At 36.3% G+C, this 15365-nt stretch overlaps 2 protein-coding genes across 2 annotated transcripts; one reads left to right on the forward strand and one right to left on the reverse strand.

The window, feature by feature from the left end:
* The first annotated feature begins 396 nt into the window (after window positions 1–396).
* Window positions 397–8722, forward strand: LOC131023181 (endo-1,4-beta-xylanase 5-like). The gene is made up of 7 exons (XM_057952727.1): window positions 397–720; window positions 3885–3951; window positions 4100–4155; window positions 4297–4522; window positions 6794–6960; window positions 7045–7143; window positions 7538–8722. The coding sequence occupies exons 1-7, from the start codon at window positions 397–399 to the stop codon at window positions 8720–8722; spliced, it is 2124 nt and encodes a 707-aa protein (XP_057808710.1).
* A 750-nt stretch (window positions 8723–9472) lies between these two features.
* Window positions 9473–10377, reverse strand: LOC131019497 (40S ribosomal protein S16-like). The gene has a single exon (XM_057948039.1). It carries the CDS (start codon window positions 10061–10063, stop codon window positions 9623–9625), a length of 441 nt encoding a protein of 146 aa, XP_057804022.1. The 5' UTR covers window positions 10064–10377; the 3' UTR covers window positions 9473–9622.
* Window positions 10378–15365: the final 4988 nt, after the last annotated feature.

Raw genomic sequence — 15365 nt, forward strand, 5'->3', positions numbered from 1 at the left:
CCCTTTCCTTTATCAATAGGTTTATCTTTCTCCTTATCAATCCCAATTTACCCTTGCCCTTTTCAATAGGCATATCACTCACTTTACCCTTTCCTTTATCAATAGGTTTATCTTTCTCCTTATCAATCAATTTACCCTTACTACCCTCTCCATCAACTGTCTTCACACCATCATCCACGAACACTTCGAAAAACTTAGTCTTGTTATTAAGATATGATAGCATATGCATTACATCATTATCATCAATAAGGAATAAAAATTCATTTGTTCTAGGAATCTTATAGGCAATCACAGTCCAATACGTATAGCCTAAACTTTCAATTAACTCTTCCAAGTCCAAATACCCAAATCTATCTCTATCCAATCCTGGAAATAATTTGTAAACCCCCCCCCCTGATGCAGTTCAGAGCAGAGCTCAGGATGCAGAGCAGAGCCGAGTTTCAGAGGCTGCACAGAGTGAAGATCCGGTACATGTGCGTGCTCGTTGGTCCGGTGAGGAGAGCTAGAGCTGATGCAGTTCAGAGCAGAGCTCAGGATGCAGAGCAGAGCCGAGTTTCAGAGGCTGCACAGAGTGAAGATCCGGTACATGTGCCCGTTGGTCCGGTGACGAGAGCTAGAGCCAAGACGTTCAAGGCTAATTTAATGACGTTGGTGGAAGAAATCTGGAGGCAAGAACTGAAAAGACCAATTGGAGAAGGACTGACAGATCAGAGCTCAAAGGTAGTAAACCTTATCACTTACAGAGCAGAGCCGCACAGTAGAGCCGAACCGTCAGAGAAGACTTGATTCCTCTGGCTTTGCCAGAGCAGAGGAATCAACCCGCCAGAGAAAACTTGATTCCTCTGGCTTTGCCAGAGCAGCAGAATCAACCCGCCAGAGAAGACTTGATTCCTCTGGATTTGCCAGAGCAGCGGAATCAACCCGCCAGAGAAGACTTGATTCCTCTGGCTTTGCCAGAGCAGAGGAATCGTTCCACCAGAGCAGACTTGATTCCTCTGCACTTTTCCAGAGCAGATGGTCTTTCTCACTAGGGTTTTTCTGGTTTACTGAACAAGTTTCTTTGTTTCTTTGTTTACGTTTGTTTCCTTATTTACGTTAGGGTTTCCTGTTCCCTATATATAGGGTTGCTATGTGTTGGACGAAGGTTAGACGATTTTTGATATTAATATTGTGAGTTTATTCTCTCTCAAGTTTCGAATTCTTCTTGATTATCCAAACAAGAATTCAACCTATCGACGAATCGACGAGTTCATCATCCCTCGCCGTGTGTCATTCAGCGTCTCCGAGTTGCTGCACCAATCACATCGTTGGGGTCTAGAGATCCGTTCTCTAGGAATCTTCGTAGATTAGGTCAGGGGTTTTGGGACAAAATTCCACCCTTTGTCGTTACTTTATTTATCATTTCAAATCTTCCGCGCGTTTTAATTGTCATTCCGGTGAAGTTCAAGAGGTTACCGGGAAAGTTCACATCACCCCCAGAATAGGCAGTCGTGTTACCCATTTCAACGAGCTTCCCTCCGTGATGGATGTAGAGTCCAAATGCGTCACTGCATATGAAAATCAATGGAGTCCTTATCATTAAAAAACCTAACTAGAAATAGGAAGTCCAACAAACCCTAATGGAATTTAAAGTGTTTCCATTGTTATAGCTACACGACGAGATTCAATGTATTAAACAAATGAAACATTGGCCTACCTGTCGGCCATTTTCGCAACAGTTGTATTAAAGAAGCTTCACCAACTGCATGCGACGAGTTTTTCTCAGGGTCCACAAACCTTGTCTTCTTCGATTCAGGGACCACAACTGCAAAGGGACTTCTGTTTTCTTAAGACTTCAGAGCAAAATGGAGAATTGAGAGAATATTGCAGTCTGCAGAGACCTGGCGTTGAAAAGGGAAGGGTTAAAAGCCTAGATCGATTTTGGGGATAAAAGTCTAAAGACTTCTACACTTGAAACGGCGTCATTTTTTGTAATGACATGTCATTAGGACGACACGTCATTAACACGTAGGCTTAAGAGCTCGCCGGCCACAAATCGCCGATGAAATTGAAAAACACGGTGCTAAAATTGAACACGGAGAAAAGGTAGCCATATTTTTTGGAACTTTTAAAAGTCGTGCTAAATTTGGAATTCGGCTAAAGTTCATGATATTACATGCATTTAACCCTAATATAAATTAAACAGAAATGTAAAATACACTAATTTATTAATAGAATCTTTTTTCTTTTATATGCGAACGCATGTACTCTTACCCAGTACGTTGGATACTGTTCATAAAATTTAAGTAAATGCATAACAATTACAAAATAGAAAATCATGGCAAATTAAACATTCATGGCTTAAGATAATACTTATATACTAATAATTAAAGCAATAATATATGTATGCAGCAAGTTTCATGAAAAGTAGTTAATTAAATTCATTATAGCGGAGTTACAGGATTCATAACAACATGCTCCCAATGTTAACAATATGCATGCATTTAATTACACAATTAATATCTAATAAGACGTTACAGCATTTTGTTTTATACTTCGAGAATGTTATATATATGTGATTTTCCACTACAGTCTATATATAATGAACAGAACTTGATTATAGTAAAGCCTCAAACTTTCTATTACTTTTGATCTTTTATTATTAATTCATTAATCAAGTCATTGAGATAATCAACTTGTAAAGTAGATTAAAGGTATGCTTTAGTAGCTTAATTATTCTCCAGCAGTTATGCTTATAAATCTGTCTGCATGTCTTCTATAATCAGTCGAAACCAAGAAGAGCAAAATGGGTAATTTTATTATGTAATTCAAGAAATTGTCAGAGGAAAGCTGGTATTTGAACAAGTGTATATAGCATTTAAAAAAAAAAAATCTTTGAATTGGTCTGATATGGTTAATTGATAGTAAAAATTTAATTAATCTTATTATTTTGCTTAAGTGCTGATTTATCAGTTGGTCTGAATGTTGGGATTTTTTTTAATATATCCTTATAGTGAAACAAGAATTATAAACGTATGAGTAAAATATAATACTCTCTTCGTCTACGAAATGTTTATCCATTTGAGTTGTATGCAAATTTTAATAAATTTGTGGAGTGTGTTCTGAGTGGATTAAAAATGACATTTTTATTGTAATTTTATAATAATTAATATGAGTCGAATAATGACAATATTGGTAAGAGTGGTGCTATTTAGCTACATTATGGTTAATCATAAATTGATTAAATAAAAACATATTGATTTTATTTAATTTTTTAGTTCCAATGTTTTGTCCATGTTGTAGTGTGTGTGTTTTTTCGGACAAAACAATAAAATTAGTTAAATCTTTTTTTATTTTGAACCAAAATGTTTTAAATAGTTCGAGTTTTTTTTTTTTTTCTACTTGACTAGTTTATGGCTAGCCACAATATAGCTAAATATAGGTAAATGAGGAGAAATATTAATTGTTGTAATTAAGTGGATTGTGTGGGTCTCACTTTTATTCTAGTTTTAAAGTGATTAACATGATGAGTCCAGTAATGACAATAATAATGATAATAAGAGGCAATATATGGAGTTATAATAAAGTGGGGTTGTATGATGTATAGTTACTAGAAATAAAATGAGCAAATTTTTTGTGGACAGGTCGCAGTGAAAAACAAAATAAGTACGTGGACGGAGGAAGTATGTGATATTATGGTAATAATGAGATTACTATAGTTATAAATATAAATATGATGAAAAATATAAATGTAGGTGTATCAAAATTAAAACATCTTATTTATTATGAACGGACTAAAATAATAAAAAATATCACACTTTTTATATACAGAAAGAGTAATATATTAAGATATATTACATACAACGGGTACTTCTCATCATTGTGTGATATATATTTTTTTTTAGGTACACAGAACAATGAAATATTTTCAGGGCGCGACATTTGTTGTTTTATGTGCTCTACTTATATCAGGTCAGTTTTTAATTTTACTATTTTTTTTTATCCAAACCATCTCTAATTTAAACATTTTTCGATTACTTTTTTATACTACAGAGATAATTTTCCAGCAGCCAAATGTTGAATTTTAAATTATTCGTTTTCAATTGAATCTGTGATTTAGGTTGTGCTCTGGCAGAATCGGATTCATCTAACTATGACTACAAAGCCAACATCCGTGTAAGCAAAGCACAATATTATTTTGGTATCGATGGGTTTCTTGATTTTGACCAATTTCATGTTTTCACTCAATTTAATTATCTGATTAATTAAATTTAGTTATTTGTGATGTTTATAAAATAAATGTTGATATGATGTCAGTGTATGGTTGAGGCTTTGGATCCTCAATATGAAGGTGGCATGGTAAACGATCCCACGTTCAGCTCGGATTTGGACGATTGGAAGGTCTATGGAAATGCAAATATTGAGAAAAGAAAATCAACTAAGTCTGATAACTATTATTTGGTAGCATATAATCGAAGTCAACCACTTGATGGATTCTCTCAATCTTTTGATCTTCAGAAGGACCTTTTATATACATTTTCAGGTTAATTAAATACAAATTTACATATATTCATAGTTTTTTTTTTTAAGGAATATATTCATTGATAGTTTTTTTTTTTGACTTGAGGGAGTTAGGGAGGGGGAGCAGTGGGGTTTGAATCCGGAACCTCACTGTTCACACACAGGAGGTCGCACCGCTTGGTGTCCCCTTAGGAACATATTCATTGATATATAAATACATACAGAACCGATCACCTACCCACCGTGGGCATGCATAACGTGCCCACCATGATGTGACAATTGTAATTATAGTAAGATAATGTTAATTAGAGTAGGATTTATTAGTTATCTTTCCTAATTAAAATTGCCACATCAATGGTGGGCACGTTATGCTTGCCCACGGTGGGTAGGTGATCGGTTCTGTAAATACATATACAGAGAGAGGGAGAACATATCATATAGATCCTCAAGCTTTCTATATATAGTTCCGTTGATCTTTTTATTTATGCATATCTATCTACAATAATAATTAGTATAAAAAGAGCATTGGACATAACATGTGGATTGCCTATTTAACCTCTATTATATATTTTATTTTAAGATTACTTTAGAAATTATATACTTATAAGAATATATTAATTTATTAGATATTGCACTAAATCTATGTGATATATATCTATAGCTATTGATCAGGCTTATCAATAAATATATCTATTCAATAAATTATATTTAGTAGAAGTAATAAACTAATAAATTTTCTAAAAGAATAGACCAAATTATAAATTGAAAAATTAAATATAATAAATATTATATTTAGATTTTTATTTTATCAAATAAAATAACATTAATGATGTGTACAACGTACGCTCTTTCTGCTAGTAATATTAAACATAAACATATATAAATCTAAAAATGCATTTACTCCAAAAATGCATATATAAATTCAAATAGGCATATACAATTTGTATATGCATATTAGTATTTGACATTATGCATATTTTTGTTAAACATTATGCATGAATAAGAGATCTATGAGCAAAATGCATTTACTCCAAAAATGCATATACAAATTCAAATAGGCATATACAATTATATATGCATATTTGTATTTGACATTATACATATTTTTGTTAAACATTATGCTTAAATAAGAGATTTACGGTTTTACATGAGGACTAGGATTTACCTGATCCTGTCCTTATATATATAGTCATGAGGGCTAGTCTAACCCCTTACTATAAGATTCGAATTCAAGACTATGAATTCATCCAACAAAGTCATGAATTCAACGTAAATCTTCATGATCTAAGAACGGTTCTTATTTTATTTTTTAAAATAAGTCTCTATTTATCTCGTCCCTATATATATACTTACTCTATCTAGAAAGATTGTACGTTTATTATATTTTTGTCCATCTACCGTAGATCTTCATGGTCTGAGAACTGAAAATGATTCTTATTATATATTTTAAAATGAATTTTTATTTTAGCTCATCCCTATATATATACTTCATCCGTCCACAAAGATTGTATGTTTATTATTCTCTCCGTCGCATTACAAATGTCCCAAATTCCATAATGGGATGTCACATTACAAATGTCTCATTCCTTTTTTGACAAATGATTAAGTGTCTCATTAATTAATGGGCCCACCACCAACTCTCTCTCTTTATACCTACTCTTACAAATTCAATTTATTTCTCTCTTTCCACCAAGTCATTTTATCTACGAATTACACATTTCTTAATCTCTATGTCCAAAAGTAATGAGATATTTGTAATGGGACGGATGAAGTACTATTTTCGTTCGTCCACAAAAATTGTATACTTTCCTTTTTAGAAACTACCCCTTATATTTTAAACCTCATTCGCACTTAATATTTATAAAATATCCAATATTTAACACTTCAATTTGATGGGTCCCTTTCTTCACTTAATTTTGGTTGACTATCTTCTACAGTACTATATAACACAAAATACAAAGGGATAATTTTGTCTCTTAAATCATATAATTGAGAAATTTTTAAGTTTTTAATGTATTCATAATATTGAACATAACATGTATAATGTTAAATACGAATATCCATATTGTTACACACAAAAGTGCATGGATTATTCTTAATCTATTAACCTTCTCTCTCCTGTTTCTTCTTCTCTCTACTGCTATCTGTTCATATCTCTCTCTCTCGTGGATTCATTTAAATCACTCCTTATATATATATATATATATCGATTGACCCACCAAATTAACACTCTGTATGTGTGTATGTAAATAAATTGTTATGTAACTGAAATTAGTTTGTATGATTTTGACAGCATGGTTACAAGTAGATCAAGGAGAAGAAACGATACTAGCTTACATGGTAACTCCTAGCGGGGAACATATGGCAGCTGGTTCAGTAATAGCCAAATCTGGTTGTTGGTCTATGCTCAAAGGAGGCTTCACGGCTTATCAAGATATGAAAGCAGATCTAATTTTCAAAGTATATATATTTTCTCATTCTATGGCATGGGGGAATTGTGCATATTTACACCGACTAATTTGTTTGGTGATTTATTACATGCAGTGCCCTAACACTATGATAGAGGTTTGGATAGACAATGTCTCACTTAAATCATTTACAAAGGAAGAATGGCGAGACCAACAGCAGCGAAGCATCAATAAGGTAATTTCTATATATTTTCACACTAATTAAAATTCATGAATTATGCTGATTCAACATTAATTAATTACTTAATTAAGAGATAATTGCGCCTAATTTCATAAAGTTTCACCAGTTTTTGGTTTTTGCGCTTGAAAGAAAAATTATGCCTCCAAATATGTGAGTACTTGAATTTTCCAAATTAATGGTTAGATGAACGCCTCAAATAATGTACAAAACAAAATAATGTAATTAAATGTCTATATCACTTCATCCAAGTCCGGATAACATTAGTTTGCCCCTTCATCAGCTAACTACAATCTTATTAATTCGCGGTAAATTGAAAATCATATAAACTTTCTGTACAATCTGATTTTTAATTCCATGAGTCATGAAATGCATGAATTAATGTATCCAGATTCGGAAAAGAGAGATAAAATTAATGGTGATGAACGAGGCAGGGGAGGCATTGGAGGGCGCAAACATCAACCTGATCCAAACAAGGCCTCTCTTCACCATCGGCAGCGGCACCGCCAGTTCCATCCTCGACTCCAAACCCTACCAAGACTACTTCGCGGCGCGGTACACAGCTGCGACGCCCCACAACGAGATGAAATGGTACGCGACGGAGCTCACCCAGGGCCACGAGAACTACACGGTCCCGGACGCCATGTTCTCCTTCTTCACGCAGAGGGGCATCGCCATCCGCGGCCACTGCATCCTTTGGGACGCCACCAACGCCACCAACGCCTGGGTGCGTGCCTTGCCGCCGCGGGAGGTCCTTCTCGCGGCCACCCGGCGCATCGCCTCCGTTGTGTCGAGGTACTCCGGCAGCGTGATCGCGTGGGACGTGATGAATGAGAACTTGCACAACTCGTATTTCGAGAGTGTTTTGGGAGCCAACGCCTCGGCCGTGATCTACCAGATCGTTCGAGCCCTGGATCCCCACACGCCGTTGTTTCTGAACGAGTACAACACGCTTGAATTCCCGAAAGATTTGAAGGTGATTCCGGCCAGATACATACACAAAATTCGAGAGATCAAATCCTTCCCCGGCAACCAAGACATGGTGCTGCGCATCGGATTGCAGGGTCATTTCTCCTCGAGGCCTAATATTTCATACATTCGCGCCGCCTTTGATGTTTTAGGCGCATCGGGGAGTCCCATTTGGCTCACCGAGCTCGATTTCATCAAAATCCCTACACAGATTGAGGATTTGGAGGATGTTATGAGAGAGGCATTCGCGCATCCGGCCATGGAAGGAATGATCATTTTTGGAGGGTGGAAGGAGGCGGCGTGCAGAGACGAATGCATAAGCATAGTGGATTCCACCAACGTGCCGAAGGGCTGCTCGCAGATGTGCCTCATCGACAACAACTTCAAGAACCAGCCCATCGGAGATATGGTCGACAACTTGATCTTCAATGAATGGAAGAGTAACATCACCGCGCTCACCGACAAGGATGGCCGTTTCTCCGACAAACTCTTCCATGGGGCATATGACCTCACTTGCTCGCATCCCTCGCTGCCTAATCCTGTCATCAAATCCTTCAATCTCACCAAGGAGTCGGGCCCTTTTGAATTTTCCATCACTCTCAAATGATCTAAAATGTTCTAGACTTTTATATTACTATTATTTTTTTCTTAATTGAACGATGACATTCGAAATAAACCAATTCAGTTTGAACTCTTTCAACTTGTAGTTCTAGTTAAGGTACAGAGGCCAAACCCAAAACTCTTCTTCACTTCACCAAGGACTTGATTGAATAACTGAATCAAAATTCATTTGGTCTAATTTTGAACTGAATTTCAAATCTATCAATAAACTTCATCAAGACAAAAATGAAAATACTACACATCTAGAAAAGAGAAAGGATAAGATGTTCAATCCATCAAATTAAATGATAGATTAGCTTGGAGCATTATTTAACATGATAGTTAGGAGGGGGTGAGAAGAGACTCCAATTTGACATCCGTTTTGTAGATATTTTGTGATCAACAACAGAAGAATGATTTGAAGGATTAAAAGGTGATCTTAACTCGCCGTCAACATAAACCAACACATACAAGAACAACCCACTACCAGTTCGAATCGTCAAAGGTCAAGGCAATGGTGATTTGTGTAGTTCATTCAACAAAAAAAAAAAAAAAAAACTCAAGTTCAGTAACATTAAGTTGACTTGACAATTCAAACAGTACTCAGATGAAAGACATGGAAAGGTTGGATATAATTTCAACTGGCATCATCTGACAGAAGCACACAACACAATTAGCCAACGCCAGAAAGGAATTGAAGTAACAATAACAGTAAACGGTCAAAAACGCATATATAGGAATGCAATGATACTCCAAATTATAGCCGAAAATGCAAAGGCCTATTCATTGATGTGTCTCAATACTCTGTGATACATAACAAAATAAAACGCTGAAAATAAACTTCAATTTAGTCCAGAAACATACTAGGGAAAACAACGATTAGAAAGCAATAGCTACTACCAGGATTTTAACGGTAAGATTTCTGGAACCTAGCACGAGCGCCACGACCGCCGAATTTCTTCGGCTCGCAGCGCCTGGGATCGGCGACGAGGAGCGTCCTGTCGTACCTACCGAGGATGTCCTTGATCTCCTTCTTCGACTGCTCGTCGACGTACTTCTGGTAGAACGCGACGAGGGCCTTCGCAATGGACTGACGGATGGCGTAGATCTGCGAGGTGTGACCGCCACCTTTCACGCGGATGCGCATGTCCACTCCGGCGAAGCGGTGGCGGCCGAGGAGAAGGATCGGCTCGAAAGCCTTGTAGCGGAGGATCTCCGGCTCCACAAGCTCGATCGGTTTACCGTTGATTTTGATCAGACCACGGCCGCGCTTGCAGTGAGTGACCGCTACTGCGGTTTTCTTCCGGCCGAAGCACTGAACGGATTCCTTTGCCGTGGGTGCCGCCATGGCTGCTGTTGATTTCTCTTCGCGCTTCTCTGCTACTGTTTCTCTTTCCCTCTCTAAGCGGCTGCTGCGGAAACCCTGAATGGCAGATCAAATAAACCCTAGATGAGTTTTCTTAAAACGAATGGAAACATATTTATATTTGGATTGGGCCATTGCAGCTGGAATTGGGCCTCACGGTCTTATGAGTAGTAAGTTTAGGGTTTCAGTGTTTTCAATTAGTTCTCCATTGTAAGTCTAAGGTTTTAAGTGGTTTCCATTTTTTTATTTATTTTTTTTTCATTTTTTTTATAACGGTTTTAGCGGTTTCAATTAGTTCTCATAACCTGTCGATGAAAAATATTTTATGTTGTAATTTATAAAAATTATAAAACAAAATTTATATTTTATAGAGTTCAATTATCTAAAATCGTCGACGAAAAATTATTTTATGTTGTACTTTATAAAAGTTATAAAATAAAATTTATATTTTATAGAGTTCAATTATCTAAAATCGTTGGTTGTGATGGAGCACGATAAACTAAAATAATAAGGCCAATACGGTTCGATCACCCAAAATCGTCTAAAATTTATGTACTTGTACTCTCAAACACATTTAAAAAATAAATTTATTGTTTTGCACATGATTTGATATTTTGTTTTATTGAGAAATTATATTGCAAATAATTCAATATTCTACATTATAGGTCATGTGGTTATTGACGATCACAGAATATCACATGAATATCTTTTGTAGAATAGAAATCTATTCACGGTCTAAATATATCTGAATAACCTATTGGTATAAAGACGGAAGTATTTATTGGTGAATTTAGTTTGTCTTGACTAATTATAGTACGTGTACGGTTGTAGCACTTAAATTTGATATTAAGAATGAGGTCTTAGGTTATTCTTATTTCTTAATATAATTAATAATATTGTGCATACGAGACTTGTCATATATACTACTTTGATTTATTAATGGGTGAGGATTAATATAATCCAATATTCTCGATATCTTGGATGGTGGTAATTTAGTCTCGAGAAGTGTTGTTATATTTTTATAAAAACTTATGTCTCGATGTGTCAAGTTGATGATGTCCCCTTGAAGTGCTCATAATGTTTATTGAGGCACTCTCCCGTGCAACCGGTTGCACCATGCAACTGGTTTCTGAATGACACTACTTCAGCATATAAATGACACTTGAAGATCTTCAAGTGTCATTTGTATATTGAAGTAGTGTCATTCGGAAATGTTCAAGAGTCATTTCCCGAATGAAGTAATGTCATTTTGGAAACCAGTTGCACAGTGCAACCGGTTACACAGGAGTATTTGTGATGTTTATTATACTAGAACTCAGCCAGTTGGATTTATTTCCAAGTACAATAGCTATGTTACATCAATTATACTCTTGGATAATATATTAATTAATTAAAGTTTCCAGCAAGCTTAAATTAATTAATGGATGTGTGACATCATAACTAAACACTATAAATAATTAAATGAAAATGAGTCATACTCGTAATATGAATTAGGATGGGTAGTGCAATATTAACTATTTAATGGAATGTAACACCCCGTATTTAGTTACCTTATAATAGTATCGAAATACTATCGAGAGTTAAGGACTAACATACTAAAGTCGAGAGGAAGTTATCGATGGATGGTAATATGAGTGAAATAGAGATGTTAAGAGAATTGAGAATGATGTTAGAGCTAAGATGGAGATGTTATTTGTTTTCGAGTTGAGACGAAGTGCGAGAGATAGAGTCGAGGTAGTGATTGAGAATTTCTATAGAGAGGATTAATCTAGAGTGACGATTAGAGTAATGACGAGTGATGATCTGTTTTAATGTGATAACTTTGTGAGTTATTTATTTGACGTTATGTGATTTACTTGTTACGTGCGCACTTATTTTTGGTCATGGTCATTTTCGAAAATTAGCATACATGATGAGAATTACCACCGCACACTCCTATACTCACCACCAATATTTTAATCATTTTCCCACATGTGGAAATAGGCGGATTAGGCTTGCTGCTAAGGGGGAGACAAGGTACTATTCGAGCATTTAATGCTACTTATCTTAAGGGATAAGAATCTTGTTAAAACCGAAGCGTTTCTCTCTCTCTCTGTCATTCTCATCATTTTCGGCTCTTCAACTTCTTCTCTCTCCCTCACGACATTCTCTCTCTCCTCCATTGGAGACTAAGCTCAAAGCTTCACCAGTCATAACTGAGATAAAATACTCCGCTAAATCTAGCCTTAAACACTTTCCACGCTTGTTTCAAGAAGATTTGTTGAGTTATAACCTGAAGAAATCGATAAAAGACGCCCTTTTTCTTGGAACTCTTTGAGTAAGTGTTCTGATCTTTTGAGTCTAGACTTGTTGTGAGAAGTATGTGGTGATATGTGTGAGTAATAAGATGTTTTAAGCATGAGAAACTTCCCATTCTCCTTTCTTCTTCATTTTCGAAAAACTTGGGTTCGTGCCCTGTAAAAATCTTTCTTTTCTTAAATGGAGATGAGAAATGTGTTATATGTGATGTTTTGAATGTTACGTGATGTTTTGAAGTGATTAAAATGTGTTTTACAAAACTGAGTCTTGAGATATGAGCTTTTACAAAATTGAGTTGATATTAGATTTTGGGAAAAATCTGTAAAGTTATGTCTTGAATGATGTTTTGATGTTGAGTAAGAACTTGTGATAGGATTAACATGTTTTTGATGATTTTAGAGTTTGTAGAGTTCGTGAGTGAGTCATGATGCTGCATGTTATGTATTTTTGATGTTTTTGAGTGTTTGATGATGTTTGAGAATGAAAAAGTTGACGAGTTTTCGAGTTGCTCTTGATTGCAATGTTCTGCCTTGAGCCTTGTTCTCGGAACCGAGAAGTCATTCCGCTGACATGCCAGAGAAATCGTTTCCCCGCTGGCACGCCAGAGAATTCATCTCCCCGCTGCCCTTCCAGTGAGTTCGATTCCTCTGAGTTCGATTCCTCTGAGATCGATTCCTCTGAGTTCGATTCCTCTGACGTTTGATTCCTCTGGCGACAGAGGGTTCGCCATCCCTCTGGCGACCGAGGGTTCGCCATTCCTCTGGTATTTCTTCGCTGCTATGCCAGAGAGTTCATGATTTCGTTGCCTTGGCAAGTTGATTCCTCTGCCCGGGCGAGTATTTTTCCACTATTTCGCTGAGCTGTTCCGCTCCGCTCGGCTGAGTTTTTCCACTCCGACCACCGAGCATTCCTCTGCTCTGGTCTCCGAGTCAAACTTGTGTTTGCTTACTTGTGATATGTTTATAAATGAGTTGTATGCTTAAGTGTTTATGCATGCTTATGTGCTTGATTGCTTTTAATCTAGCCTTTTAAAGCGTTAAGTTGAGAATAAGATTAGAGTTTATTGTCATAGAGTCGAGTGATTAAACGGAGATAAGTTGAGAATAATATTGATGAGTGTTATTATAAGATTAAGGTTAAGCTTTTGTGAGGAAGTTTCTAACTAATTCCTCACTTGTCACATGCACTACTCCGATGTTACAACTGCAGAGACCAGTCGAGGACGTAAGTGAAGATCTTCCCGAGTACCACCTACAGTAAGCCGAGCACTACAGGTGGGCAGTATGTTGAGAATATGTTGAGTATGAAATTATACCGAGTTTTCTGAAATGATTTATTGATGTTATGAGCTTATCAAATGTTGAGTTAAAATGATGTTTATGAACTGTTTGACTTGCCAATATTTCTGATGATGAACTTGTGTGTTACCCTCTACTGATGAGACGAATTCGGATCCTGCCACAAGCGGGGTTGTGTACACAGAGGTGACTGTGAGCCGTCTACGGGTCGGCCGGTCACGGTGCTTGAGAAGGAGGCCTACTTCTCAGTACCTTGCTTATGATGATGAGTTGTAGATGCGGTACATACATGTTGATTATTTGTCTGCAGACACTTCTTTATGATGATTGATTATGAAAACTGCATACACAGCTTCTTTGACGTTAACTTAATTTCTGTGTATTGTTGATGTTATGGCAAGCTTCAAACATATAGCTCTAAGAGCACTTTTCTTGTCTTTCGGCGCCTGCCCACTGAGTATTATGTACTCACGCCCTGCATATATTTCTAAATGTGCAGGATAAGCATGGTCGGAGGATGGCATGGTGTTGGCGGGGATCGTTGTTTCGAGTGATCACCTTTTGATGTCTTTTCGCCTTTATGGCAGCATAATGTTTTTGAAGTTGTTCTTGACTTACTTAAGAAATACACTCTCGGCTATATGTCTCCATACATATAGTTTGATCACCTTTTGTTGTGTAACTCTCTATATATTAGAATCCTTGTACATATTTGAACTACGACCATTTGTTTATGTTGACACAAAACTCCGATGCTTGACTTTTATAGAAATGCCGATGTTTATAATCTAGAAGAATGTTAAAGTTATTACGAGTTGTTTTCGCTTCCGCACAAAGACGAGATTAGTTTTCCAGCCTTTGTTTCCTTCTTTCATTTAGTCGTATCGATACCCGGTCTACGCTATCACTGGCTAGGCGGCGGGCTGCGACATGGAATGAATTAATATTAATGGATTTAATTTGAGTTGGACTCAACTTAAGAGAATTAAAGTCCATTAGAAGACCTTGTCCAATCCTCATAGGAATTTGTAACTTAGCTATCACTCCTATAAATAAGGAGAAAAATGCGCATAACACACCCCAGAGCAGAGAATTTCTCCCCTTTCTTTGTGCAAGAGGATCGAATTTTGCTCAAGTCTTTTGTGTTGTTCTGCGCTCGTCTCCCAGCTAGTAGACTTGTCAGTTTATCATTCATCCAACGTTCGAGCTTTAGGAGGGAGTAAGTTAGAAGATTCGTAAGATGAATCAGAAGTTGTCAACATCAACATTCAAAGAAAAGGTTACTACATTTAAATGTTAGTAATTGAACTCTAGGAAAATGCTAGATCTCAATTTTCCGCATTATCTTTATGCAATATATGTTTTATGGTGGTTATGTATTTGAATTTGTATGAAAATACTTTGAAATATTATTCCTATGAGCATCTGAACTATTTCCCGGGTTCCATCAAAGAACACATAGGCAGAGAATCACAAAGATAAATACGATATTAACAAACATGTAAGTCAACCAATGCAAGGCTTATTTTTGTTCAAGCAATTTCTAGATTTAGAACCCAAAAGATATGATGTTCATTATAATTTTCCAGAATTTTCAAAGGAGTTCATGATTAGATTCAAGATTTTCAACATCCATATTTATACCATCGGACACATAATTATTGTGGAGTCAGCAAACACACAATTCA

This window comes from Salvia miltiorrhiza, chromosome 4 (genome assembly GCF_028751815.1).
Source record: "Salvia miltiorrhiza cultivar Shanhuang (shh) chromosome 4, IMPLAD_Smil_shh, whole genome shotgun sequence".
Classification (NCBI taxonomy): domain Eukaryota; kingdom Viridiplantae; phylum Streptophyta; class Magnoliopsida; order Lamiales; family Lamiaceae; genus Salvia; species Salvia miltiorrhiza.